The 26147-nt window shown below is 47.2% G+C and overlaps 1 protein-coding gene across 2 annotated transcripts in view; it reads left to right on the top strand.

Moving 5' to 3' along the window:
• The first annotated feature begins 7468 nt into the window (after positions 1-7468).
• Positions 7469-26147, top strand: part of CRMP1 (collapsin response mediator protein 1) — a 37276-nt gene continuing 18597 nt past the window's right edge. The window contains exons 1-5 of one of the 2 annotated variants that reach the window (XM_081925618.1): positions 7469-7900; positions 15424-15512; positions 18141-18325; positions 21008-21172; positions 24656-24717. In XM_081925618.1, coding sequence (XP_081781744.1) covers positions 7517-7900; positions 15424-15512; positions 18141-18325; positions 21008-21172; positions 24656-24717 — 885 coding nt within the window. In that variant the 5' untranslated portion in view covers positions 7469-7516. Of the gene's footprint in view, positions 7901-11652; positions 11787-15423; positions 15513-18140; positions 18326-21007; positions 21173-24655; positions 24718-26147 lie in introns of those variants that run through there. The other variant, XM_081925619.1, reaches the window with a different exon arrangement.

The raw sequence follows: 26147 nt of genomic DNA, 5'->3' as shown, positions 1-26147 counted from the left end.
CTTCCCCAATGCCTTGTGCCCTCCCTTGGCAAACCTGTTTGGCATTTGTGGAACCACCTCACAACTCTCAGAATCGCACTGTGCGAAACTTACCCACGCACCTGTGGCCTGGTACCTCTCTGGTGGGATACCCTTTGTTGTGCGACTGGACCTCCTAGGCACAAACTCAGGTGTTCCCTCTGACTCACTTTGATCAGCAGGTGTGTCCTCTGCATCACGGAATTCTCCTTCTGACTTAAAGCGTCTTCGAATCCTCTCCATTACACTCACAGGAGAACTAGGCTCACTTTTGGGCAGTCTCTTAACAGCTTGTGGAGATGCCCTATCCTGCTCCTGACACTGGTCAGTGACCTGGGCGTCATCAACAGCCTCAGCCTCTTCTTCCGCCTCATCAGAACTGTCTTCTGGATCAGAGAGACAATCTGAGAGAACATCACGCCTAACAGGAGTCTTTGACTTTACATCCTCCTCACAGAACTCAGCGTGTTTACTGATCAGCACCTTACTCTGATCACCTGAAGGGTAAGCAAACCGCCATGCACGGGCTTCTGGCTCATACCCACAGAAGATCATTTTCTGGACTTTGGCTCCATCTGGCCCTTGCAAAGCCTTAGGCAAAGCGACAAGCGCAGGAGTTCCAAAAGTCCGCAGAAAGTGAACCTGGGGTTTTCGGCCATTTAACAAAGAGTACGGTGTGTCGCCTACCAGTGAGTTGTAGACACGATTCCAGGTGAATGACACAACCCTAGTAGCCTCCAACCAAAACTCAGGAGGTAACCTGGCTTCTTTCAGCATCACCTGTGCAGCCTTAACCAGAGCTCCACTCCTCAGCTCTGCCACCCCCCCTAGCTGGGGTGAAATAACTGTGTGTCGTATCCCTCTCTTCTGAAAGAACTTCTGCAAAGCAGAACCAGTGTACTCAGCATTTCTGTCACTGATGATCGCTTGCACCCTGGTGGAAAACCTCTGTTCCACCCCCTCAATCCAGCTCTTGATCAGCTGTGCTGCATCCTCCCTGGATTTGAGACCGTGAGCCCAGGAACTCTGCGAGAAATCATCAAGAAAAGTTAGCAGAAATCTGGCCCCCCCTAGACTTGGTTCCTTGACAGGACCGGCCAAATCTATGTGTACCAACTCAAAAGGTTTAGTGGCCACACGTTCCACCTTTGGGTAACTGCACCCTCTCACCTTTGCTTGCTTGCAAGTGTCACAATTAATGGCACTTTGACAATTTCTAATCTTACAACCTGTAACAACCTCAGGTAACGCCTGCAAATCCTCTAAAGGATTGTGAATCGTTCTCTGATGCCATACGCATGCACATGAGACATGATGAGCGGGAATTGTAGCACGCTGGTTGGGAACTGTAGCACGCAACGCTTGTGCTTTCTCAACCTTCCCCTCACTCCCAAGAGACGTTTTAAGAATGAAAAGATCATTCTGTCCCTTCCGCACTTTGGCCAGTAACCTCCCCCCTTTGGAGATTGTGCAGACATCATTTTCAAAACAAACCTTGAACCCCTTACTTAACAAATAAGGCACAGATAACAAACAATGATGAATCTCTGGAACAATACAAAAATCCACCGTCTCCTGTAAAACAGAAAGATAGGCATTAGTACATTTGAGAACTCTAGTTTTCTGTCCATTCGCGAACTTAATAGTCTGTCCCTTCGGAACTGCCGTGCAATTCCACCTCTCGACTGCAGGGGTCTCTGGAACCATGTTGCGGTTAGCTGCAGAGTCTATTACAAAGGCCATCTCGGAATTTTCCACTCGGCCGTCTTCGAACACTGCCATACTCGCTGAGACTTGATAAGACTCTTCCTGTTGTTTACCACGACCACCTGGCTCAGCTCCACGCCTGCCTGTCTTCCCAGGCCTGTTGCCATGGAAACCTGCCTGATTCCCATGGGAAAAGTCTTTGCAAACATCCTGCATCGGCTCTCTGCTCCGGTGGGGGCAACTGCCACGCCGACGTTGAACGCCAGTGGAAAAACACTGCCCGGGGCTCCTCCCAGCTGGCCTGGCCTTCCTCCTTCTGGAACGGCGCCTTCCACCAGCTTGGCCCCCCCTGAAGCTCCTCTCTGCTTCAGCACAATGTGAAAGCTCTTTAAACTTGCCTTTGGAACTCTTCGCCCCCCCGATCTGCTCACTAGCGCTCCTAGAGGCCGATACATCGGGAACAGGGCCTGCCAGTCCAGCCTCTCCAGGACTCAGTCCATCACACAGACGTGTAGAAGCATTACAACAGCTCTCCAACACTGTCTCAGCCCCCATTGGGCTTTCTGGGCATCCTTCTGCCTCTCCAGGGCTTCCTCCAGGACTCTGGCCTTTCGCTGACGCCTCACACAAGCCCTTCAGCAAATTCCAGGCAGCCCACGCTGTCGTTATGCCCTCCAAATGAGGCCTCAGTGATGCATCAACGCATGCTTTGAGCATCTCTAGCTCTTGCTGCAGCCTCTGGCTATCTTCAGCCAATACAGCCCCACAGCTTGCATCTCCTGCTCCAGCTGCTGGCCGGCTAAGGGGTGATTTTGGCTCCCATTGGCTTGCTTCCCAGAGCCCTTCAACCAAGAACAACCCCCTTATTCTTCTGGACCACGTTGCCCAACTCTTTAGAGTGAGCTTTTCCAGAGGTATATTCTGGCTTTCAGGCATCTTCTCCCGTTCTCCCAAGGTGCCCCAAGCTGTACTTACTCCGTACCAGCTGCTTGGCTCTCCCTTCCGTGGAGAAACGTTATCGGCTGCGTCCCAGCCTCCAGCTCTTAGCTGCTTTTTAGCTCCAGCTCTCTGTGTCAGAAGCTCTCACTGTCTCTCGGAAGCAGGCAATTAATCATTCTTGCTCTCCGGCACCCACGCTGACTTCAAAGCGTTCCTGGAGCTCACACCGACTGCTTTACGAGCGTTGGCTGACCTTCCATAACCTGTTCGGATATATATCGATCCCCCTGATCGATAGGGCCGCGATCTCAGACAGCTTTACGATCCGCATCAATCACTTACAGCGGTCCGGCAGGCTTCCTCCCAAGCTGCGCAATAACTCCTGCTGTCTTCTCTCAGTCACGGCCTTTAGCAGAGTAGAACACAGCGTGTAAAGCAGTCTTGCTCCTTGTAAGCACACATAGACAGATTTGTCTATTTACAGCTCTTTATTAAAACATTACAGCAAAGCCATCACTACTGGCAGCCATTTCTCTCTCTCACCGATACATAGAGAGAACGTCTTTCTCCCCTCAGGAACACAGGGGAACTAAACAAAAACAGGGAATAGTTCCGCCCAGCTGTAAGCTGACGTCAGCAGGTGACACACACCTGTATTTCTTGGATGAATTCAAATAACTTTTTGTATTTGGTTTAATTAGTTACACATAGATTTAACTCTAATTAAAGATGAACTGCAAAGAACAGGCTAAATCTTAGCCATAAAAAAATACAAAGCTTGCTAAAGCGAAAGCAATAACCTAAAAAAAGAGTAAAGACTCAAATGTAAAAATATTTTCATAATACCAATCCAGAAATATAGAAAACATGCAACAATCATGCTAATAAGTCAGAAATGATCTCAAAGTGGTTAAATTCATGTGATGTTGGGAGAGGGGAGTGGTTTTTTTTAATTAAAAAAACTTGTTGACATATCCATCCCCCACCACCAAAGACAGAAATACAGTGGTATTAATATGAACTTATTAAACCAACAACCCACAAACTTTGAGTTGAGCATGACCTACATAGGAAAAGTAGGATTGGCCCACTTTATGTGGAAAATGGAATTATCTATGCAGTGGTGGATATAGTACAATAACAAATCTGCCAAGAAATATATTCTTGTCACAAAAAGGGCTGTGAGAAGTAATCTGAAATAGTAACTCATTGGCAGTGTTGTTCACAAGAGAGCAAAAATTAGCCTTGAATAAAGTTTATTAGATCAGCCTCAAAAGTTTTAATTGCAGCTTTGGGAATCAACTTACAAGCACAAGTAAAATGTGTGTTTTTGCTTAAAAATCTAGAAGTCTATACTGTGCAGAAAATGTTACTGTGCAACTTGGGAAGCAGGTATGTTACAAAAGCATTATACAGTGGTACCTCGGGTTAAGTACTTAATTCGTTCCAGAGGTCCGGTCTTAACCTGAAACTGTTCTTAACCTGAAGCACCACTTTAGCTAATGGGGCCTCCCGCTGCGCCACCGGAGCACAATTTGTGTTCTCATCCTGGAGCAAAGTTCTTAACCCGAGGTACTATTTCTGCGTTAGTGGAGTCTGTAACCTGAAGCGTATGTAACCTGAAGCGTATGTAACTCAAGGTACCACTAAGTAAAGAACCTTAGACTAAAGGTTGACGAAAAATGTTTAGCTGATTTGGAGCGTTATTCTAGAATTATTATTTTTTAAACCAACCCTTCAATATGATTGAATGACCATATTGTTGTTATATGGTGTAGTGGTGGTGGACTCGTAATCTGGTGAACCAGGTTTGCGTCTCCGCTCCTCCACATGCAGCTGCTGGGTGACCTTGGGCCAGTCACACTTCTCTGGCATCTCTCAGCCTCACTCACCTCACAGAGTGTTTGTTGTGAGGGAGGAAGGGAAAAGGAGATTGGTTAGCCACTTTGAGACTCCTTAAGGTGAGTGAAAGGTCGGATATCAAGTCCAAACTCTTCTTCTTCCTTTTGCAACAATTGGTTGCTACCTGAATTGGCAAAACTGAGTCGTGGTGAATGCAGGCTGGACTTCAACTTGGAATCAGATCTCTGCTGAGCCATGAACCTTGGAGAGGGGGACCCTTATTGTTTTATCTGTTGCATCTTGACTGCTGAATTCAGGCTCCATGCAGATGATGTTAACTTTATTTACAAAGTTATACACAACCCCCTGGCAGAGTTCCTAATGCAAGTCTGCACAGTGGTTCTTCTAGTCCTTCCTTAATAGTACCTGGCTATCCTCCTGTTGCACAATGTCTACAACTTTCATACCAGGTAGGAAATTTTTTATATTATTTTTAAAAGGTAAGTATGTACGGCTCTTCATCTTATGGGTGACTGCCTGGAAAGCCTATGTATGGCACTTGGGTTCCGTGATGGAGGAGAGACAGGATAATACGGTAAATGTCAGACATCAATAAATAAAGTATTTATTCCAGAACAGTTTACAATGCAAGGAACAGTAATGATGTTCAACTATTAAGAAACACAGATATTACTTATTCCCAGTGTTTTTAAAGTATAGCATTGTTCCAATACATAAAATGTAAATTATTAAAATCCCTGAGAAAATGAAAATGCCTCAACTGAATCAGCGGAACTGCTAGGGCCAGACATCTGGCACCCTGTTCAACCCAAAGGGCCCTATGCAGAGCTGGCATCTGATAGGTAGATCTCCTTGCCTCTATTCCCTTGTGATTAGCAATTAAAAATAAAATAAAATGACAGGCTACTGGAACTTCAGGGGAGCTAGCTAGCCCAGTGTAGCATCTGCCAGCCAACCTCTGTGCCATCACCTGCCTGCCTCCCATCCATCCAGCTGGCAGGGAGGGAGAGCAGTGGGATGGCAGGGGCAGAGAAGGCACCTGGTTCAGGGCCTCCTCAAACATCGGCACACTTCCGAATCCAATACCTAAAAGATAATATAATATATGCTTCCCCAAGGTGTTGGTGGAGATGTTCAGAAATTGGACCGTATGTCCGCCTATGGTGTGGTTGTACTAGAGGGCAAGAATTTGGAGGCAAGGTGACAGATAATAAAATGGCTGTAGGTAAGCTTTCCTGGTGAGAGAGTTCTGTAACCAGAGCGTCACAGTCTAGCCTACCTCGCAGGATTGTTGTGAGGAAAAAATGCTTGGGGGAAAGGATCGTGTACAAGACATTTATCTCCAACAGATTAATGGAAAGAAATAAAATGTAAAATATATATAGTTGGAAATAGTTCAAAGCAAGCCATCCTGCCCTAGTATTCATTGTGTGCTGCCTTGCAATGTCCACACACAGTGGCGTAGCATGGGGGGTGCAGGGGGGGCCGGCCGCACCGGGCGCAACATCTGGGGGTTAGGGTTAGGGGGCGTAAATCCACGGGTTAGGGGGCACAAATTACTTGCCTTGCCCCGGGTGCTGACAACCCACGCTACGCCACTGTCCACACATACATACCCCAAAAGATAAGTTGCCTCCAATATTCAATCCTTAGATTAATTTTATAGAGACCCTGGGAAGGCAGCTAAGCCCAACTGAACATAAGGAGATTGACTTTTGAGTAAGCATACATTGGTTTCTGCTGTGAATACAAAAGACTGGCTGACATGATGTAATTTTTCAAAGGAAACTAATAATTTAATATTTGAAAAAGACACCGTTTTGCCCCTCATTTGTTGCATCCACATGCCTGCATTTTTTGGTATGATTATCAAAAACTGAAAGAAAACTGGCTATTCCCATCTACCCGAAGCTAGCTCGGAATACAGGCTGCAGAACTGTCAATTTAGAAAGCAGATTGGCAAGAATCTGTGTCCGTGCCTCCACAGCCGGGAGAGCATGGACCAGAAACTCGAACAGTTTGCTTCTTGTTCTCCGCTAGTGCCTTCCTCCGCAGCATGGGTGCCAGCGCCCTGGGTGCCCGAGCACCCACAAAATTCCCCATAAAGGGGCTGGCGGGCACCCACAAATTTCGGTGCCAAGGCCATCCACGCTGCATGGCACCCTAGCGTCGGGTCTCTACTCTGCCTCGCCTCCCCGCTTTCTCCTCGATCAGTCCGTCTGCCTTCCTTGCTGCGCTGGTTGCCTCGCCTTCTGCCTCCTCCCTTCCTTTTTTCCCCTTTTCCCTCCTGCAACTCTCGCAGCCTCTCTCCGCCTTTCTCCCCTGCAAGCCCTACTGGGCGCTCCGCTAACCCTTCTCATAGCGACCCAGAAGAGCGGAGGAGAGACCTGGGGAAGGCCGAGAGAGCGCGGGCTCCCGGCCACTGCAGAGGCGTGACTTTTGCGCCCTTGCCTTTGGGCAAGCCAGAGCTCTCTCTCGGCCGGCGGCGGCGGCTGCTCCGTGGTGCTGAACGGACAGCTCCCTCGCGGCGCGCAGGGGCGGGGCGGGGCCGAGACGCCCCTTCGCCGCCAGGCTGCCGGCCTCCTCCGTCCTTCCTCCCCGGAGCCCGTGGCCTTGCGCTCGGCCTCCGGGAAGCCCGTCCCCCGGAGAGAGGCGAGGGTCGGGGCGCCCGGCGTCCGGCTGCGCGGCCCTCGGCCTGCGCTGCTTCTGCGCGCGACCTTCCGCCTCCCAGCCGGGCCGGGCTGCGGCGCTGCAATCCCTGCTGCTGACGCCGCTCGCCGCTTCCCATTCGTCCGCGCCGCTTCTCCAGCCCCCTCCCCGCCGCCTCGTCCTTTGTACTTTCTTTCACGTGTTCCGGGCGGGCGGGCGAGGGTCGGATCGGTCCCGGCAGGGGAAGAGGAGCGCTCGGGAGGCGGGCGGGCGGCTTCTCCTGGCAAGGCGCGAAGGGCCCGGCGGGCCGTGCGTGCGGCCCCCGCCCCGTGGCGCCAGGATGGCCGAGAGGAAGAGGATCTGGAACACGGAGGACGACCTGCCGGTCTACCTGGCGCGGCCGGGCACCACGGCGCAGACGCCCCGCCAGAAGTACGGCGGCATGTTCGCCTCGGTGGAGGGCGCCTACGAGAACAAGACCATCGACTTCGACGCCTACAGCGTGGGCCGCAAGGGCTCGCGCACCCCGCGCAGCGGCAGCCGCCACGACCTGCTGGACGGCGGCGCCGGCGGGGACAGCTACAGCGAGACGGCCAGCGACGTCAGCGAGATCTCGGGCTCGGTGGTCAGCTCGCCCAGCGGCGACCGGGAGGCCCGCGCGCCCGGCGTCGAGATCCGCTACCCGGCCGGCAAGGAGCCGCTGCGCGGCGCCCACAATGGCAAGGTAAGGCCCAGCAGGCGCCGCCCGCCCGAGTCGCGGCTCCCCCTGCAGGGCTCGCTGCGGAATCGGGGAGGAGGAGGAGACCCGCACCAGGCCCGGCGGCGCCGGCAGCAGCAGCAGCAGCCAGGCCAACCCAGCGCCCGAGGAGGAGAGCGGGCTGGGTTCCCCGGGGCAAAGGATGTCTCTGGAGGAGGAATGCGGTGGGAAATGCGGGCATCGCACGTAACCTGGCCCTTAGCTAGCATGTCATGAATATCCTGTAAAAAGTGTGTCCCCGCTGAAATCTGATTTTATTTGCTTCTCTATCTAGCTGTCGTCTCATAACCAGTGGCATAGCGTGGGTTGTCAGAACCCGGGGCAAGGCAAGTAATTTGCGCCCCCTAACCCCCAGATGTTGCGCCCGGTGCGCCCGGGCCCCCCTGCACCCCCCCACGCTACGCCACTGCTCATAACCAAAGGTCTCTGAGTGACAGTCAAAGCAATTCTAAATGCAAATTCAATAAAAACCCACAGTGCCCACTAATACAAAACAGCCATATCATAATGATGGACCACATCAGAGAGGTCTAGAAGAGGGTCTTGCCATCAGGACAGCCAGGACCTCCATATACACACTGCCCAGGCTTGTATTAATGGGAGGTCGTTTCCGTGCTGCTAATGCATGGTCTTGACTTCACCCCTGGAGCTGCAGTCCATTCTCTCTCAAGATAGGATGCCAACAGCCAAGGACAGCCAACAATCCCCTTCCTTTGCAAGTCTGGAAGAAAGCTATTCCGTGGAGGCTGCTCACCTAGGGCAGTCAGATGTGCATGCAGGTGCTAAGAACTTGTGTGCAAATGCTCTGAATATGAATGCCCTATGGCTGAAGTGTGTCAGTATCAGTTTCTCTTTCCATGATTACTTACATCAACTTATCTCTGCACGGTTGCCACACATGTGTGTTGGGGAACTGTCTCTTTTAAAGCACTGTATCTGATCTCTGTGGCTAACAGTTTAGGTAGTAGCTCAAGCAGTTCCAAGCCCTGCAAATTCAATAAGTTTTGAATTCTGTAAATAATTTTTATTAAATTTCCATTTACCAAACCAATCATATCATATTAATTATTCCAAATTATATCAATACATATCACAAAGTCCAAATATTAAACCAAATTTTAAATTTTGGGGGGGGGGTACGGTAAGAGTCTGACAGTTTTCATCTGGAGTTCTGTTTGTGCAGTTCCAGCTTTTCTGAGCTCATCAGTGGGCAATGGCTTCTCTATGTTCTGCTTGACCTTTCTTTCAGAAAAGCTGAGCAGTTAGCTAATTTCTATTTGGAGTCACTGGAGCATCGAAACACTCAGTCGAGTTTGGTTATGGGGGTTGCGAGCGGATGGGGGGACGATGACTAATGAGCTGATCAAGAAACCCGTGTTGATTGGCTGCCTAGTAACCTTTTGTTAAGGAAGAACATCTAGCGTTTAGTTGGCATGCAAGACTTGGGAAGGTTAGTTCACAAACCCTAATATCATTCATATACATCCAGATATTTACTGTTATCTCCTCCCCCAAATTAAAAATCAAGTATCTTTCAAGGATTTGATCAGAAATGGAAGCTGTTGAAAGAATGGCATTGTTTCATTATTGTACAAGAAAACTTGCTAGTGATTTGTGACCTGCCAACATCTGTATGTCTTCAGCTGTGCATTGCAATGAACACTGGAGAAAGGGAAGACTGTAAAATTGTAGCAAAACCTTTTGAGCAAGGTAATTATTGGAATTCTTCCAGATATTGAATCCTTCAGAAATGTATCACTTTTTCAAGGCCATAATTTGTTCTTGGCATGCAGGAAATTAAAGGGAAGGATGTTTCCCACTATCCCTACTGAAACCCATTGTGACTGCAGTTGGCCAAGCTTATAACAGTCCAAACATCCCATAATATGCTCACCAAATAGGCTGGTTGGACTTGGCTGCCATTGCCATGCACCATGATCCACCCTCTAAATATCCAGGATCTGTTTCTTCGCAATATTACAGACCCACTGAAATTAATGGACCTAAATTAATCATGTCCACCAACTTGAATGGGTCTAGTCTGAGTAGGACTAGCACTGGATACAATCCTTTGTGTAGGATAATGAAGAACATAATTCTGTTTGGGCACTCCACATCCCTCAGGCAGTAAGGGAAAGCAGGGATGGGCATGTTAGCTCTGGCCCCTTGTTGCCTTCCACAAGTTGGAACAATAATTTCAGGTGCAGAACCCTACTCTGTCCATATATGCTTTCCCTTTCCTGATTAAAACCCTAGAAAAACCAGGGTTCTAGATTTAAGATAACCAACTTGGTGCTATGAAAATATGGGAGGAAGAAAAAGTGAACTGAGTTAATACTGTGGCCAAAGTACTAGTTTTCAGTTATGTCTTGAAGCTGGCTATTAGAAACTGCACAGAACTGTGTTTTAAGAAGTGAATGGCATGGGAGAGAGTTTGTCTCCCTCCTATATGAAATTGTCATCAGTGAGCATCATATTGCTAGGAAAGTCATAGAGAAGCAGTCCTCAACTGTTGTTTAGCCATCATGACACATACACGCTAGTTACAGCCCCATTGTTGTTTCCCATCATATGAAATGTGGTTTTGCAGAAAACATGTGCCAGTTTACTTGGTTCTCATAGTTATATCGAATTTTATTTGTGTGTATACGCCTTCCAGTAACTTGGTTCTGTGTGCTCAAAAGTGCAGCTTAAAAGCTCTTGCAGACAGAAGGTGGCCTGTTTAGTTCTTCTTTGGTGGGACCAGCTGAAAAGGCCGGTGGCTGTCCTGTTCCTTCGGATGCCCAGAGACAGTTGAGGAGGTTGAAGGGGCACATCTGCCTCTGATTTCCCCTCCAGTCCAATGTCTGGTCAAACTGGTTTCGCAGGGATGTGAAGCACCCAGTGGCGTAGCGTGGGTTGTCAGCACCCGGGGCAAGGCAAGTAATTTGCACTCCCTAACCCGTGGATTTGCGCCCCCTAACCCGTGGATTTGCGCCCCCTAACCCTAACCCCCAGATGTTGCACCTGGTGCAGCCGGCCCCCCCTGCACCCCCCACGCTATGCCACTGGAAGCACCCCAGAACAATATGGGGTGATGATGGCAGCAGCTAAGAATAGCACCAGCCTCTTCCACACCTTTCTGGGCCAGCCCAGCCCTAAGTCAGATCTGGCAGATCCTGAAGTTGGTCTTTCTTCTTCCCCTCCCCCGCTTGTTCCCGAGGAAGCTCTTCGCGCATCTCTTCTTCCCGGGCGGGGAGGCGCCATTTTGGGGTTCGCTATGGGGCTATCTGTTTAGCCCATTTTAGTGTTGGCTAAGCTCTGGGGTCTTCCTGGATGTTTAACTGTGTATTGACAAATGTACTTTTTTTCTGACTGACGGTCGAATAAAAGGTTGATGATGATTTTGGGGTTCGCCTCAGGGGCCATTCCCCCCTCTCGAGCAAAGGGCGCTTCCTTCCTCTGCAGCCGGAGGGATTCTGGGCGGGCGGCGTCCTGCACCGGGCAGGACTCTTGGGTGGCTGGGACACCATGGCAGCCAGGCCCTCCCGGGGCCCTTTTCGCCGGCCGGGGGCCGAGCGGGAGGCGGCGTTTCCCGGCCGCGCGAGTGGCAGGCCGGGTCCGAGGAAGCGCTTCCTGGGTGGGGAAGCGGCCTCGGCAGCTGCAGCCCCCGCGGCCGCCTCTAGACGGAGCTCGTCCTCCCCAGTCCGGGAGCCTCTCCGTCGATCCGCCGCGCCCCTCCGCCTGCCTGGCGACTCCTCGGCCGGCGCCGCCGCCGCGCTTTGTTGTGCCGCCGCCGCCGCCGGGCGCGCCCCTCTCCGCAGCCGGAGGCATGTCTGGCCACCAGGGCAAAAAGAGCATCCCGCGCATCACGGTGAGCAGCAGGCGCGCGCGGAAGACTCCCTTTGTCCGCTGGGCGGGGGGTCGGGGGGTCGCCTGAGGGGCCAGCGCCGCGTGTGGCGCCCTGAGGGCTGGGCGTGGAGAGGGCTGCCTTGGCGGCGTCCTCTGGGGACGCGACGGGGCTGCAGAGGCGCGGAGCCGGGCGGGCCGAGCAGAACAAAAGAGCGCGGGGAGCCGGGCGCGCGCCTGCAGGGCGCCGGGGCGAGGGGGAAGCCGCCCCCGCCAGGCTGAGCACCTGCCGGGAGGGGGGGGGAGCGGGGCGGGTGTCTCCAGGATAGGATCCCAGGCGGGGTTTCCAAAGGGGGCTTAAGGATAGAAGCAGTGGCGTGGGGGGTGCAGGGGGGGCCAGCCGCACCGGGGGCAACATGGGGGGGGGCTCGCACGCGCAGCTCTCTGCCCCTACTAAAATCCACGGGTTAGGGGGCGCAAATTACTTGCCTTGCCCCGGGTGCTGACAACCCACGCTACGCCACTGGATAGAACAGCAGCCACTGGATAGAAGCAGCGCGGCTAAGAGCTCCGAGGGAGCTTAGATGTCCATCGTGGACTGAGGCGCCTTTGGTTTTCCCAAGCGGAGCAGCCAGCCCCACATCCCCCCATGCAAAAGGCATTGGGGGCGCTTCCCTCGGCGCCCACCCCCAGCAAGAGAGGGAAACGGGAGCTGTGTGCTTCCTGGCGCATCGCCGGCGCCGGCCTCCGCCAATTGCCACAAGGCTGTCAAGAGGCGCGCAGCATATTCCTGCCACATGCTTCCTTGGAAGCCACTGCCATTGTGTTCAACGGGGCTCACTCCCTGTAAGTGTGCTTAGGGTCGCATGTTTGGATTTCCTTTAAAGGGCAACACAGAGAAGGAAGAAATGCTGCCGCACAGGAAATTGTGAAGTGCACAAAAGGCTGCCTGCTCTAGGGTGGCGCATTGTGTGCTGTTCGCAGATAGAAACATAGGGATGTGATACAGCGCGATGTCGCTCTAGCACCACATGGAAAAGGAGAAGCTTGGCTGCCCACAAGTTTCCCTCTGAAAATCCAGGTATTGCTGGGAGCAACCAGGAATCCATCTGGATATTATTATTATAAAATTTATATACCACCCATACCCACAGGTCTCAGGGCGCTTCACAGGATTTATTTTAAGCAATAAAGAATGTACTTGTTTCTCTTTGTGACTCCACCCATTTATCCAGACACCCAGGGTTGTGCAAATCTATTTTGTTAAGAATCTTGCTAGACTTCTCAAGGTTTCATGAAAACCTCTCAGATTTATAGCTTAAGAAAAAACCTTAACGTTTGCTTTAACTTTCCTTGTGGCAGCAACTGGTTGTAATGTGCAGATGTGTGGATTGTCTGTTTCCCCAAAACATTGATTAGTTCCCCCTCTGAAATCTGACGAACCCCCAAACCTGTTTCAAATTGCAAGTTTGCAATCAAGTAAGGGATAGTTGGGTCCAGGGACAAATTTGATTAGGAGTTAGTTCTACAAGTTGCCAGGAGCTTAACTGCATAAGGAAGATGCAAGAATCTTAGAACTGTCCACCAATTTTCAGTATGTGGAGGACATTCAACCCCACCAGCACCAAACCGGGCAATATTTCAACTCCCCTCCTCTTGCCCCCAACAGACATTTGGCATTTTGTGGCCATTGAACAGACTCGTTCCTTGTGGGGCTTTTGGAGATGAACCCCCCTTAGGCACCAGAAGGGGTGAATACAGTTTAGAGCAGGGGACCAGGTGAGTTCTAATTCCTAGCAGCCACTCAAAAGAATGCCAACTGTTTATATGACAGAAAAACAGCATTTGAGAAATTATTCTGAACAAACCAATTAGGTGGAAAGGGAGGTGAGACAAACGAAGAGGTTCTAATCACATCCTCTTGATAAAACATGTGAATTTGAAGCACAGGGGGAAAGGCAGGAGCAGCTTGGTTTATTTTAATGCACCTGCTCATGTCTCTTTAATGCAGAAGCTTTTAGTCGGCAAACTTTCCCCTGCTGTTTATTTCTGTGTGAAGAAAGCCTTCACCAGTTGAAAGTCTGCACACTAGACAGCTAGTCAAGATGCAGGAGCAGGTCCAGGAACCAAGGTGTTACGCCAGTGCAGAAGTCCAAGATCATCTGGAGGGTCCCTGGGTCCCCACCCTGACTTAAAGCTTTGTGGACTCTCTGAGTTTAACTGCTCCTCAGCCTTAACTACTGTTTCTCTGCAGCTGCAGTCTAGGAGTCAGGGAAACAGAGTTGCCCTATTTTTCCTGCCAGGTTCCCCGTGCCTTCAAAAGCTACATTACAACACACATCTGTGGGTATATGCCCATTTATTAAGTATGAGGTTTAATCTGAGCCACAGGGTGGTTGGAGTTCTTCGGGGAAAAGACTAACTCATACAGGACAATTAGATGAACTGTTTCTGTTACCCATTTTACAATAGAATTAACAAATTCATATAGCTTTCTTGTAATGGTTAGCTTCATCAGTATCTGAAAATTCAAACAGAGGCTCTTTTGTAAATGCTAAATGTAAATAGACGAAACTATTTTAAGTTCAAAGGTCGGCTGGAATTTTTTGCTGTTGCTCAGTTACAAGTTGGAGCCAAATTCTTGCAGAGAGTTGTACTTTGGTTTAGCAACTCAGTGACTGTAAAGCTTATCTTGCCTATTTGAACTCCCAATATTCACAAAATTTAGGAAGCAAAAAAAAGTATTTGCAGGACAGGATTCTCTGTTGTAGAGATGCTCACACATAACCTGGTTGAAAACTCCTAATAATCAAATATTGAAAGTGTTTCTGGTTGGACAGTCAGTTGGAAAAATGTAGTAGACCCTATAAATAGCCCCTCTGACCAAACTAACTTTTGGAAAATAAAAAGGATATCAAAGAAATGGTTTTAACTGACCAGGAGTTTTTCACTATTAAAGGAAAACATGGTGTCTTATAATCACCTAATTTTCAGAAGCATCCATTACAGAGGCTAGGGGATCATACCTCTTGGATACAGAACAAGAAAAATTAATACATTCAGCAAATACACTGACCACTTTGGGGTTTGGTAATGGGTTCTAAAAGATCTCTACTGGGAGAATGTTTTCTGGAATAGAAAATAAGTGTTAGCTCAAAGGTGGGACTGGGCAAAGAAGAGGATTTAGTCAGGGCCACCCACCATCACACACGCCCCACAGCCCTGCTCTGCACTGATACTGTATCACCTTTGGTGATGAACTGGTCTGGTCCTGCTAAAAAAAAAAGCCAGTCTGTGAAGGTTCCTGGCACACTGCTAAGAAGAGCAGCCATAGTCCATTTCAATGTTGAGAAAGAGGTGCTAATTGTGTTGGTATCTGCTTGGTTGGAGATAATGTTGAACATTTCAGAACTTATTTCTCACAAGTTACCAGAGACACATTAGGTGGCTAAAAACTTTGGAGTTTTTAGATGTAAAGAAGTTGACTTTAAGTAGCAGGAAATGTGACCTGAGAACAGATATCCTAATCTAGAATTACAGCAGTGATATTGTACATGAAGATCCTACTGCAGTTCTCTTAAGACCTTGTGCTGTTGATGGTTAACTACATGTTTTTAAGTAAGCTATTAGACCTAATTCTTTTTCTCCTTTCCCCCCTTCAGAGTGAACGCCTGCTCATTAAAGGTGGACGGATTATTAATGATGACCACTCCTTCTATGCAGATGTTTACCTGGAAGATGGGCTGATAAAGTTAGTTTTAAAACTTTGAACTTTCTGTGTATGTTTGGTGATGCAAGAGCTGCTAGCAACATTATGGTGTACTTGCCTATTTAACATCTCTTATCTATAGTCAAAGCTACAGACTCCCCATCCAGTTTTTTCTGATATCAGTAGACTGGATTGATTCCAGCCCAAAATTTCTCTTGGGAGTATGTTCACATTAGCAAGGTCAAACATACACCACTTCTGCATTTCTGTCTTCATCCAACAGACATGAACTTTTTGGTTTCTCTGCCCCTGCAACACCTGCCCTCCCAAACTCCTATTTTGTCATCTGCGCAGGTTGCTCATCTGTGCATGTATGATGGGTGTTAGGATTTGTTCACATTAACCACTTCTTCTGCATCCAGTTTTTTAGTTAGATTGAAGCTGGTTTGAGCAAAGATGCCATGTGAATGTGACTTTAAAAACTTTCAGTGGGAGCAAAATGATAAGTGAACATGCCCTTAGTTATAGGCATCCATCTGTCATGAGAGACATTGAAATGTGTAAAGTGCTGTGTTAGCAGCACCAAAGTGACCTCCCTGGGGCGCAAGCCTGGGCAGTGTGTATCAGAGTCCTGGGCTGCCCAGAGGACAAGATCTCCCTTTCAGCCTCACTAATGTGGTCCTAAGGAAAGCAGAACAATAGGGCTGGGCTGGGCTGGGCTGGGCTGCAGGACTTGCCAGGAGGAGGAGTTGAAGGCGCTTGCAACCATCTTGCTCCAAGTAAAGGATGAGCCGTAAACCCAAAAATTAGTTTTGGTTGCAGCTCATGGGGTGTCTGGAGTGATACAAGCCACTGTCCTGGATTCTGTGGAAAGTTTTCCATTTCATATGTTCATTAGTCACAATGCCAGTTGCAGATACAATCTTAGGCAAGCTTGGAAGCTGCAAGGTTGTTAGTGAACAGAAACAAATACGAGTAAATAAACATACTAAATTAAACCACCCTGGACGCAGGTGGCGCTGTGGGTTAAAGCCTCAGCGCCTAGAACTTGCCGATCGAAAGGTCGGCGGTTCGAATCCCTGCGGCGGGGTGCGCTCCCGCTGCTCGGTCCCAGCGCCTGCCAACCTAGCAGTTCGAAAGCACCTCCGGGTGCAAGTAGATAAATAGGGACCGCTTACCAGTGGGAAGGTAAATGGCGTTTCCGTGTGCAGCTCTGGCTCGCCAGAGCAGCGATGTCACGCTGGCCACGTGACCCGGAAGTGTCTGCGGACAGCGCTGGCCCCTGGCCTCTAGAGTGAGATGGGCGCACAACCCCAGAGTCTGTCAAGACTGGCCCGTACGGGCAGGGGTACCTTTACCTTTACTAAGGTACCAGTAAATTTTCTGGTGCAAAACTGTTTTGTTTTTGCAGATTAGTGTAATTTTCCAGAAAACTTTTCAGTATGAATTTTTCCAGAGAAAACCCTTTTAGTGCTTTAGTGTTAGATCTCCAGCCAAACTAGCCTTCCACTTAGCAAAATTTGCAGTATTTGGTATTGACCCAATTTATATGTAAATCACATTGATGCAGTGATGCTCAAAAGAATGTGGAGAGTGTTTCACGTGTGTGGAATGACTGAGCTGGATTTTTGTAAACCTCTTAGATGTTTTCTTAAAATCAAGCAGTATATAAATTCTGCTAAATAAGATAAATGAAATTTAATTTATTTGTTCTCTAAATCAGTGGTTCACAATTAGCTAAGTACTGTGCACTCACTGTTTTTCAAAAGCCAAGCCACAGACCCCCTGTTTTGAAATTTTTGATATCTCTGTGGCAGTTTTTGTTATGTGAATGGTGTCACAGACTCCCTGGGTGGGTTACACAGAATCCCTGAGGTTTTCAGGCCACCAATCGGGAACCACATCTCTAAATGTTTAGTTGGCATGACTGAAGCCTGATCAGCCACCCCACAGCCGCGTAGCTGTTGTTTCCCTGTAGCACTGCCCACGGGCAACTGTGTCCATGGGGTTCCAGGGTCTACCTTTAGCTCTAGCTTCTAAGTTCTGATACATCTTAAGAATGTTCATGATTCCTGCATTGCAGAGGGTTGGACTACATGACCCTTGAGATCCCTTCTAACTCTATAATTCTGTGATTCTTCTATGAGCCTATTTGGGAGATGTATAAGAGGGACAGCACAAGAGAGGTTTGCAAGAAGCAACTGACAACTTTAATCAATTATATTATCAGAAGCACTATACAACCCAAATAGTTAATCGAACTTCACAAAGGCACGGGCAATTTGCACCATTCTTCCATTGCCAACATTTGTGTTATGATTTGCATGTTTTGGAACTGCATCTCAGGTTTGGGCTGGCTGTGATATTCTTTCTGGTAGTGGACATAGTAATAGCTTCACTGTGCTGTAAGGAAAGCTACAGTATAGGACACAAGCAGTGTAAAGACCAGCCCATGAGATGCTGTAGCTAAACTTTCATTTGCAGGATCTATGGTTGCAAAATGCACGCAAAAATGCAGTGAGATCTATTGGGATGCAGGATGCTGTATAATCACATGTTAGACCCTAATATTAGATTCAACTGAAGTTGAGGTTTATATTTGAAACCTTCAAAATTGTTGTTAATGTTTCTAGACAAAAGAACCAAAATAGCCTTCTTCCTTTTCATCAGACAAATAGGAGAGAATTTGATTGTTCCTGGTGGAGTGAAGACCATTGAGACGAATGGGCTTATGGTCATTCCTGGAGGCATCGATGTCAATACTTACCTGCAGAAGCCCTCTCAAGGCATGATGGCTATTGATGATTTCTATCATGGCACAAAGGCAGCTCTAGGAGGAGGCACCACCATGATCAGTAAGTACCGGAAATGCTCAGCACTTCATGAAGGAAAAGCTGAGGATGTGTCCCATTCATAGAAGCATTAGAGAAAGGTTTAATTTCATATGGCACAGGAGAGCAAATGAGCAAGTCCAGACCCTTCTGGACCCTTCTGGATAGTAATAGCTGAAGCTTCAGTGGCTGTGATGATATGTGCAAATGGGTTATCGAGACTGAAGGAAAACAAACGGCTGGTGAATGAAAACATTAGATTTTTAACTGGATATATTGTTGTTATTATTTCAATTTATTAGTTCCTTACCACATAAGTCTCCAAGTGACTTCAAAAATTTGAAAGCTGAAAGAATGGCAAAAAACCCTTAAAAAGGACAATGCAATACAATGGTAACCATACCTGCCCTTGGACCATAGGGTGAAAGGCTGGGAAGGAAGGAATAAAATAATCTATAAAAGAAATCTATTCAAACAGCAGCAAAAGCATAGCTGTCAACCTTCCCTTTTTTTGCGGGAAATTCCCTTATTCCAGCGCCGTTTCCCGCTGCTTTCTGCTGCTATCCCGGATTGTTAGATATCCCATAGACTGTCCCCGGGACAGGTGAGGCTGCTGATCCCTTATTTTCAAATCTGAAAGTTGACAGCTGTGAGCAAAAGCACTCTATCAATAGACAGCAAAATAAAACAGGCAGCGACCATTTCACAGGGGGGTTCCATTCCCAGCCCCCGCATGCGGTGGCAGAGAGCGTATAAGAGTACCCTGCCCCATTATTCCCCACCCCTTTCTCCCCGTTCTGCCCTCGTTTTGCCACTTTCTGGGTCTCTGAAAGGACCCGTGCATCATGCGTCAATTGGAAACACCGAAAATGGTCGCCACCGGTAGTAGTACTGTAATAATAATTTTAAAAAACATTATCCATCAAATGCCTGGGAGAACAGGTAAGTTTTTACTTAGCATAGGGACGGTGTTAAGTGATGGAGCAGGGTGAATCTCACTGGGGAGAGTTTTCCAAACTTCCATGAGAGGAGCACCCAGAGAAGGGCCCTGGGTGAAAACCAGAGTGTCTGGGTAGGTTCAAATCATGAGTGGGGTTTGAAAAGATATTGGGGCTCTGAGCCATATAGAGATTTAAGGTTAAATCACCACTTTGAATGGGGCTTGGAAATGAACAGGCAGCCACTACGGCTGAGTCAAGGGCCAGTGCCATGTGATCCATTTGCGCTAAACCTCTTAGCAATCAGGTGGGTGCATTCAATGCTGCTTAGTTTCCGAATCATCTTCAGAGACACCCCTGTGCAATTACATTGCAGTAATCCAGAGGGACGCTGTCTACAGCATCCTTCATGCCACTCAATTGAACAGGAGAGCCATCCTCTGGCAGCATCTCAGTCTTGTCTAGATTAAACTTCAGTCCATTGGTCCTCATTCAGTCCCTTGTGATCATGCAACAATTCAGCACATCCGCTGCCTCACCTGCAGAAGATGAAAACGAGAAACAGAGCTGGCTGTCCTCAGGATACTGATAACAATGTGCTCCAAAACTGAGTATGACCCCACTTAGCAGTTTTAGTGTCATAATGTCGGCAAAACACTTTACATTTCATCTTAGTGTGTGATCACACCGGCTTTGGCTGGTTTACTTGTAGCCTTGTACAGAAAATTTAAGCTTAGCTCAGTGATACATCCTCTGTATCACTGTAATATGCTCCTTATGGGACTGTTTTTAAAGGAAACCAGTTGGTACAGAACATAGCAAAAAGAATGCTGGTACCAAGTTATCTGAAGGGCCACGTGCATCTATATGAGCTTTCTTGGGCTTTCAGATCCACTTCTGAGGCCCTGCATTAGTCTGATGCGTACCAGGTACAGGGCCTTTCAGGTGGTGGCCCTATAGTTATGAATGCTCTCCCTTGGAAAGTACGAGTGACTCCATCTTTGGAAATGTCTAAGAAACAACTAAAACATTTTGTTTCTGTCTTTTTATTATCTGCTGTTGCTTTAAAAAATGATTGGCAAAAGGTTTCTTTCCGCATATGTCCCTTGTTACATGCGTGCAGTCTATTTATATAAAAAACTGAAAGACTGCAGTGGAGCTAAACAGTGAAGCTGGGCGAGAGAATTTGTCAGTGAGGAGCTAGGTGGGAAAAGGAGCCTATTCCTAGGAAGAGAGAAGAGAGCAGTGTGTGAAAGTGCCGTTGAGAGTTGCTTCTTGTTCAAGCTATTTTATTCTCAGCTATGATGAAGCCAGGATGTCAGTACGGGCATAACAGTTTGCTGTCTCTAACATAGTATGGCTAGTGTGTCTGCTGGGGTTCAGGCATGCAGACAGGCTGGGGTTATGCTAAAAACAACAACAACCCTATGGCTTGGTGTTACTTCCAACGTGGGCCACTTTGGTGCTTACTCCTAAGTGTGCATTGGCCAAGGCTGCACGTATTTCTTAGGGGATGACCTATTCTTACTGGCTTAGTCAGCTCAGTGTCTTGCTTTTCGGTAGAAATAGGCAAGATGAAACTTAAGTTAGTTGAAATAGTTCTTCCTTGCACAGAGAAACGACTAGTTTATTTAAGCTCTTCAAAAACAGTGTGGCAATGAAACAAGAGGTTTCAGAACCTGTTTTGTTTCATGTACTATTGCATCTGTAGATAAAATGTGGACTGAACTTTATTTGCCTATTAACAAGCACTTCATCCTGGTTGCAGTTGACCATGTACTTCCTGAACCCAGCTCCAGCCTGTTAACCTCCTTTGAAAAGTGGCACGAGGCAGCAGACACCAAATCCTGTTGCGACTACTCTCTCCATGTGGACATCACCAACTGGTATGATGGAATCAGGGAAGAGCTGGATATCCTGGTGCAAGATAAAGGTTAGTAACAGTCTAGCAGAATAGTCAGATGAAGAGATAAATATAAAAACATGGGGGACATTGTCAAAAACCTTACTGAAATCATGATACACAATGTCCACAGCATTCCCCTGATCTACCAAGCTTGCAATTCTATAAAAGAAATAAATAAATGAGATTTTTTATCTGGCATGATTTGTTTTTGAGAAACCCATGCTGGGTCTTAGTAATTACAGCATCCTTTTATAAGTTCTTGCAGACTGTTTAATTATCTGTTCCAGGACATTCCTGGTATCAATGTCAAGTTGACCGGTCAGTAGTTACCTGTATTTTCTCTCCCCGCCCCCCTTTGGAGATGAGGACAACATTTGTCCTCTTCCAGTCCTTAGAGACATCACCTGTTCTCCATTAATTCTCAAAGATCACATCTGCAAGCTCCTTTAGTACCCCTGGATACACATCTCTGTGCTCTCTGTCTCTTGTATCACCAGCTATCCTGTTTTTGCATTCCAAAAACTTATTAAAAATTCCATTCATTCTCAAATGTGGTATTATTACAAATAGCTTGCTGCACTCATAAAGCCCAAGTTCATTCACTTAACATTGCTTCTCTCTGTAACCCCGTATACCATCCTCTTAAGTCTGGTGTCTGACAGCTCTTCCAGTGTTAGCATATATGAATAATTTTCTGCAACAATAATAAAAAAGGAACATTGTGTAGGTTCCTTTCTTTTAATATTGTTAACCTGCCGGTGTAGCCAAATATGAGCAGTGCTGAGCACAAGCCACACTTGAAAAGGAAGAAGAGGAAGAAGAAGAAGAAGAAGAAGAAGAAGAAGAAGAAGAAGAAGAAGAAGAGGAGGAGGAGGAGGAGTTTGGATTTGATATCCCGCTTTATCACTCCCCAAAGGAGTCTCAAAGCGGCTAACATTCTCCTTTTCCCTTCCTCCCCCACAACAAACACTCTGTGAGTTGAGTGGGGCTGAGAGACTTCACAGAAGTGTGACTGGCCCAAGGTCACCCAGCAGCTGCATGTGGAGGAGTGGAGACGCGAACCCGGTTCACCAGATTACGAGTCTACTGCTCTTAACCACTACACCACACTGGCTCTCCATAAACATACCCATAAACACTGTGGTACTTTTATGTTTCTTAGTCGAGGACATTGTTTCCCAAACTTGGGTCGCCAGCTGTTTTCGGAATACAATTCCCATCATCCCTGACCACTTGTCTTGCTAGCTTAGGAATGATGGGAGCTGTAGTCCAAAAACAGCTGGAGTTTGCGAAGGACTGATCTAGGAGGATGGCTTTCACTTGGCTTCTGTTCCACTTAAGGAACACTTGGGCGTGCGTTCCAAGGGTTGGGATTGGTGCTTTGTAGTTACAACTTTACCTGACATGCACCTGATACCTTCTGCCATCAGGCGAGGGTCAAGTGAGCAGGGCAGGGAGGTAGTGGCGGAGGAAGAGGGGGTACACCCCAGGTGCCATCTCTGAGGGGTGCGACAAGAGGGCATCCCATGGGGGGATTGCCCCGCTGCCCCCAGGCACGACGGTGTGAGCCGCTGCCATCACTCCACCACAGCTGCGTGCGGAGGATCGTTTGCTTGCGGCTGCACCCTCTGCTGCCACTTACGCTGGAGCGGTGGCGGCTAACTGTCCAGTGGCGCATGCGCGACAGCGCTATGAAAGTTGCTGCGCATCCACTTTACGTACGGGGTGCGCGCATGCGCCCTATGTTGCAGTGCTGTACATGTGCCATACGTACAGCGCACACGCATGCACCACCAGGCGGTTTGCCCTGCTCCCCTGCAACAGGTGCCAGTTCCCCTTCCTTTGCCCCTGCAGGGAGGAAAGGTCTTGTGGGTCAAAATAGGACTCCTGGCAGTCCTATGTCATCAATATGCAGATGATACCCAGCTCTACCTCTCTTTTAAATCAGAACCAGTGAAGGCAGTGAAGGTCCTATGTGAGTGCCTGGAGGCGGTTGGAGGATGGATGGTGGCTAATGGATTGAGGTTGAATCCTGTCAAGACAGAAGTACTGTTTTGGGGGGACAGGGGGTGGGCTGGTGTGGAGGACTCCCTGGTCCTGAATGGGGTAACTGTGCCCCTAAAGGACCAGGTGCGCAGCCTGGGAGCCATTTTGGACTCACAGCTGTCCATGGAGGCACAGGTCAATTCTGTATCCAGGGCAGCTGTCTACCAGCTCCACCTGGTACACAGGCTGAGACCTTACCTGCCCACGGATTGTTTCACCAGAGTAGTGCATGCTCTGGTTATCTCCCGCTTGGACTACTGCAATGCGCTCTACGTGGGGCTACCTTTGAAGGTGACCCAGAAACTACAACTAATCCAGAATGTGGCAGCTAGAATCGTGACTGGGAGCGGCCGCTGAGACCATACAACACCGGTTCTGGAAGACCTGCATTGGCTCCCAGTACATTTCCGAGCACAATTCAAAGTGTTGGTGTTGACCTTTAAAGCCCTAAACAGCCTTGGCCCAGTGTACCTGAAGGAGTGTCTCCACCCCCATCGTTCTGCCCAGACACTGAGGTCCAGCGCCAAGGGCCTTCTGGTGGTTCCCTCACTGCAAAAAGTGAGCTTCCAGGGAACCAGGCAGAGGGCCTTCTCGGTGGTGGTGCCATTCCTGTGGAACGCCCTCCCATTCAATGTCAAAGAGATAAACAACTACCTGACATTTAGAAGACATCTGAAGGCAGTCTTGTTTAGGGAAGTTTTTAATGTGTGACATTTTAATGTATTTTTAATATTTGTTGGAAGCTGCCCAGAGTGGCTGGGTTAATAATAATAATAATAATAATAATAATAATAATAATAATAAATGTAGCTTGTGGTCTAGTGGTGGTAGCTTGTGGCCTGGACTAGGCCATATGTGATACACTGAACACTTTGTGAATCAGGAAAAAGAACTGTGAAATAAAAGCGGAGACAACACTTTCTTAAAAGACAGCTGCACGTAACTAGCATTTTTATTTTCTGCCAGAAGCTTGCAGTCTTAACAGGATCTGATCATTAACTTGACTTTGCAAGCAGAAAGTGAACTAGTTGGACTATTAAGCTTAAAATAGAAGTAGCCATGTGTGCATCTGTCATCGTATTTTCTGTGGCGACATCTGCACAGTGCACCCACCTTCTCTGCCTTTTAAAAAAACCCAAAAACAGCTGTGCTCCCAGCTTTCACTGGTGCTTGACCTGAATATATCATATTTTTAGCTCTGCCTTATATTTTCATTGGCATTATCTTTCCTTATTTTAATGTTTGATATATTTTTAAATATTGTATACAACTTTGAGATGATATGGGAGGTAACAGAGAAAGATTTTAAACAAGTAATAAAAAATAAATTAAAACTGTTTTAACATACACAGTATTAATATGAATATTTGTGGTATATATGTGAATATTTATGAAGGGAACTGTTTCAGAATGCTAAAAAATGCACATTCGCTTTATTCTGAATACCTTTTTTCCTGTAAATAGGTGTTAATTCTTTTCAAGTCTACATGGTCTACAAAGATCTCTACCAAATGACTGACAGCCAGGTAATCTGTGCATTTTCATATGAGATCTCTGATTCCCAGGAACTCTTCTAATTGAGATCCATGCTTTTGAATTAAGCTTAAGTTTGGGGTGTGTGTGTGTTGAAATGTGACCAGTCATGTCCCTCTCCTTCCTCTGAAATGAAAGTTACTAAACACCCTCTCTGTTGTTATATCTTTGGAGTCATGAGTTTCAGGTGGGCTAACACAGTTTTTAATTTAAATTGTGACGAAAGTATTGTGCATATTACAGTTAAAACATAACATTATGGCAGAATCTATTGTGAACACAAATTTTGAATTTTGAAACATGTCATTTCCAGCACCGTGACTGGTATGGCCTCAAGTTTTCAAGGAGTATCTTCGCATGCTTGGAGCATATCCAGATCTTGCTTTAGAATATTAAACATTTACAAATGCTTGTAAATGTTTAATGTGCACTGTTTTTGTTATTTAATGTGTAGCTGTGAGGCCTCTGGGTAGGACTGGGACTACTGGAAGCTGCTGCTAGTCTTGTGAGAGGATTTTCCTCCCAAGACTTATAGCAGCTTCTGGAAAGTGTTGGGGGTGGGTTTAGCAGGACAGTAGCCTGCCCCTCTCCCTGTGTGCTGTGCTCCCAGTTCTACTGCTCTTTAGAGAGCAAGAACTGTGCACATTTAATACATGCATTTAGCATCTAATCAAGAGTTGGCTTAGTTTTTGTTCCTACTTTTTCTCCAAGAAAAAAAAGCTTTGGAATAGTTTTAGAAGTTCTTGCCTTCTTCTTTTTAATTTTTTTTTATTGTTACCGTTCACATTAACACGCCATACAGAAAAAGAAAATAAATTCCATCATCACCAAAGAAAAAAAGAGAATTAATATATCAACTAATAAACTTCAAAACATAAAATGCATAAAATAAAAGTGGTCTTTTTCTATGCACCAGACTTCCCATCTATTCCTTATTACAGATCCTGTATTAATTGTTCGCTGCCGTTGTGTAACGAGTTTTGTTCAATTTCAATATCCCTTAATCCATTCATTGGTTTTACCACATTTTTAACACTGCTACTGAAATTATTCGAAAACTGCATATCACCTTAAACTTCTACTATTGTTTTTCAAGTATATTTTTAAAACTTCCCATTTTGAGATAAATACCTGTTTTGGCTTATTTTTTATCTCTTCTGACATGCTATCTAATTCTGCATATTCAGCCATTTTTTGAATCCATTCTAATCTTGATGGGACTTTATCGCTTTTATAATTGGCGGAAGTTCTTGCCTTCTAATTGTGGGAATCTGAGTTTAATTGTGAGCTCTTCATGACATCACAAACGAGAAAGCATCTACAGATTTTTTTTTTTTTATGTTCAGGTTCCTGTCAAACTTATATTGACAACATTTATCTGGAAGGTGGTGGAATTAGAGCCAAAGTAAATGTGATGCTAAAT

This window comes from Podarcis melisellensis (assembly GCF_964234715.1).
Source record: "Podarcis melisellensis genome assembly, chromosome: 9".
In the NCBI taxonomy this organism is placed as follows: Eukaryota; Metazoa; Chordata; class Lepidosauria; order Squamata; family Lacertidae; genus Podarcis; species Podarcis melisellensis.
This window is presented reverse-complemented; position numbering and strand designations above follow the sequence as displayed.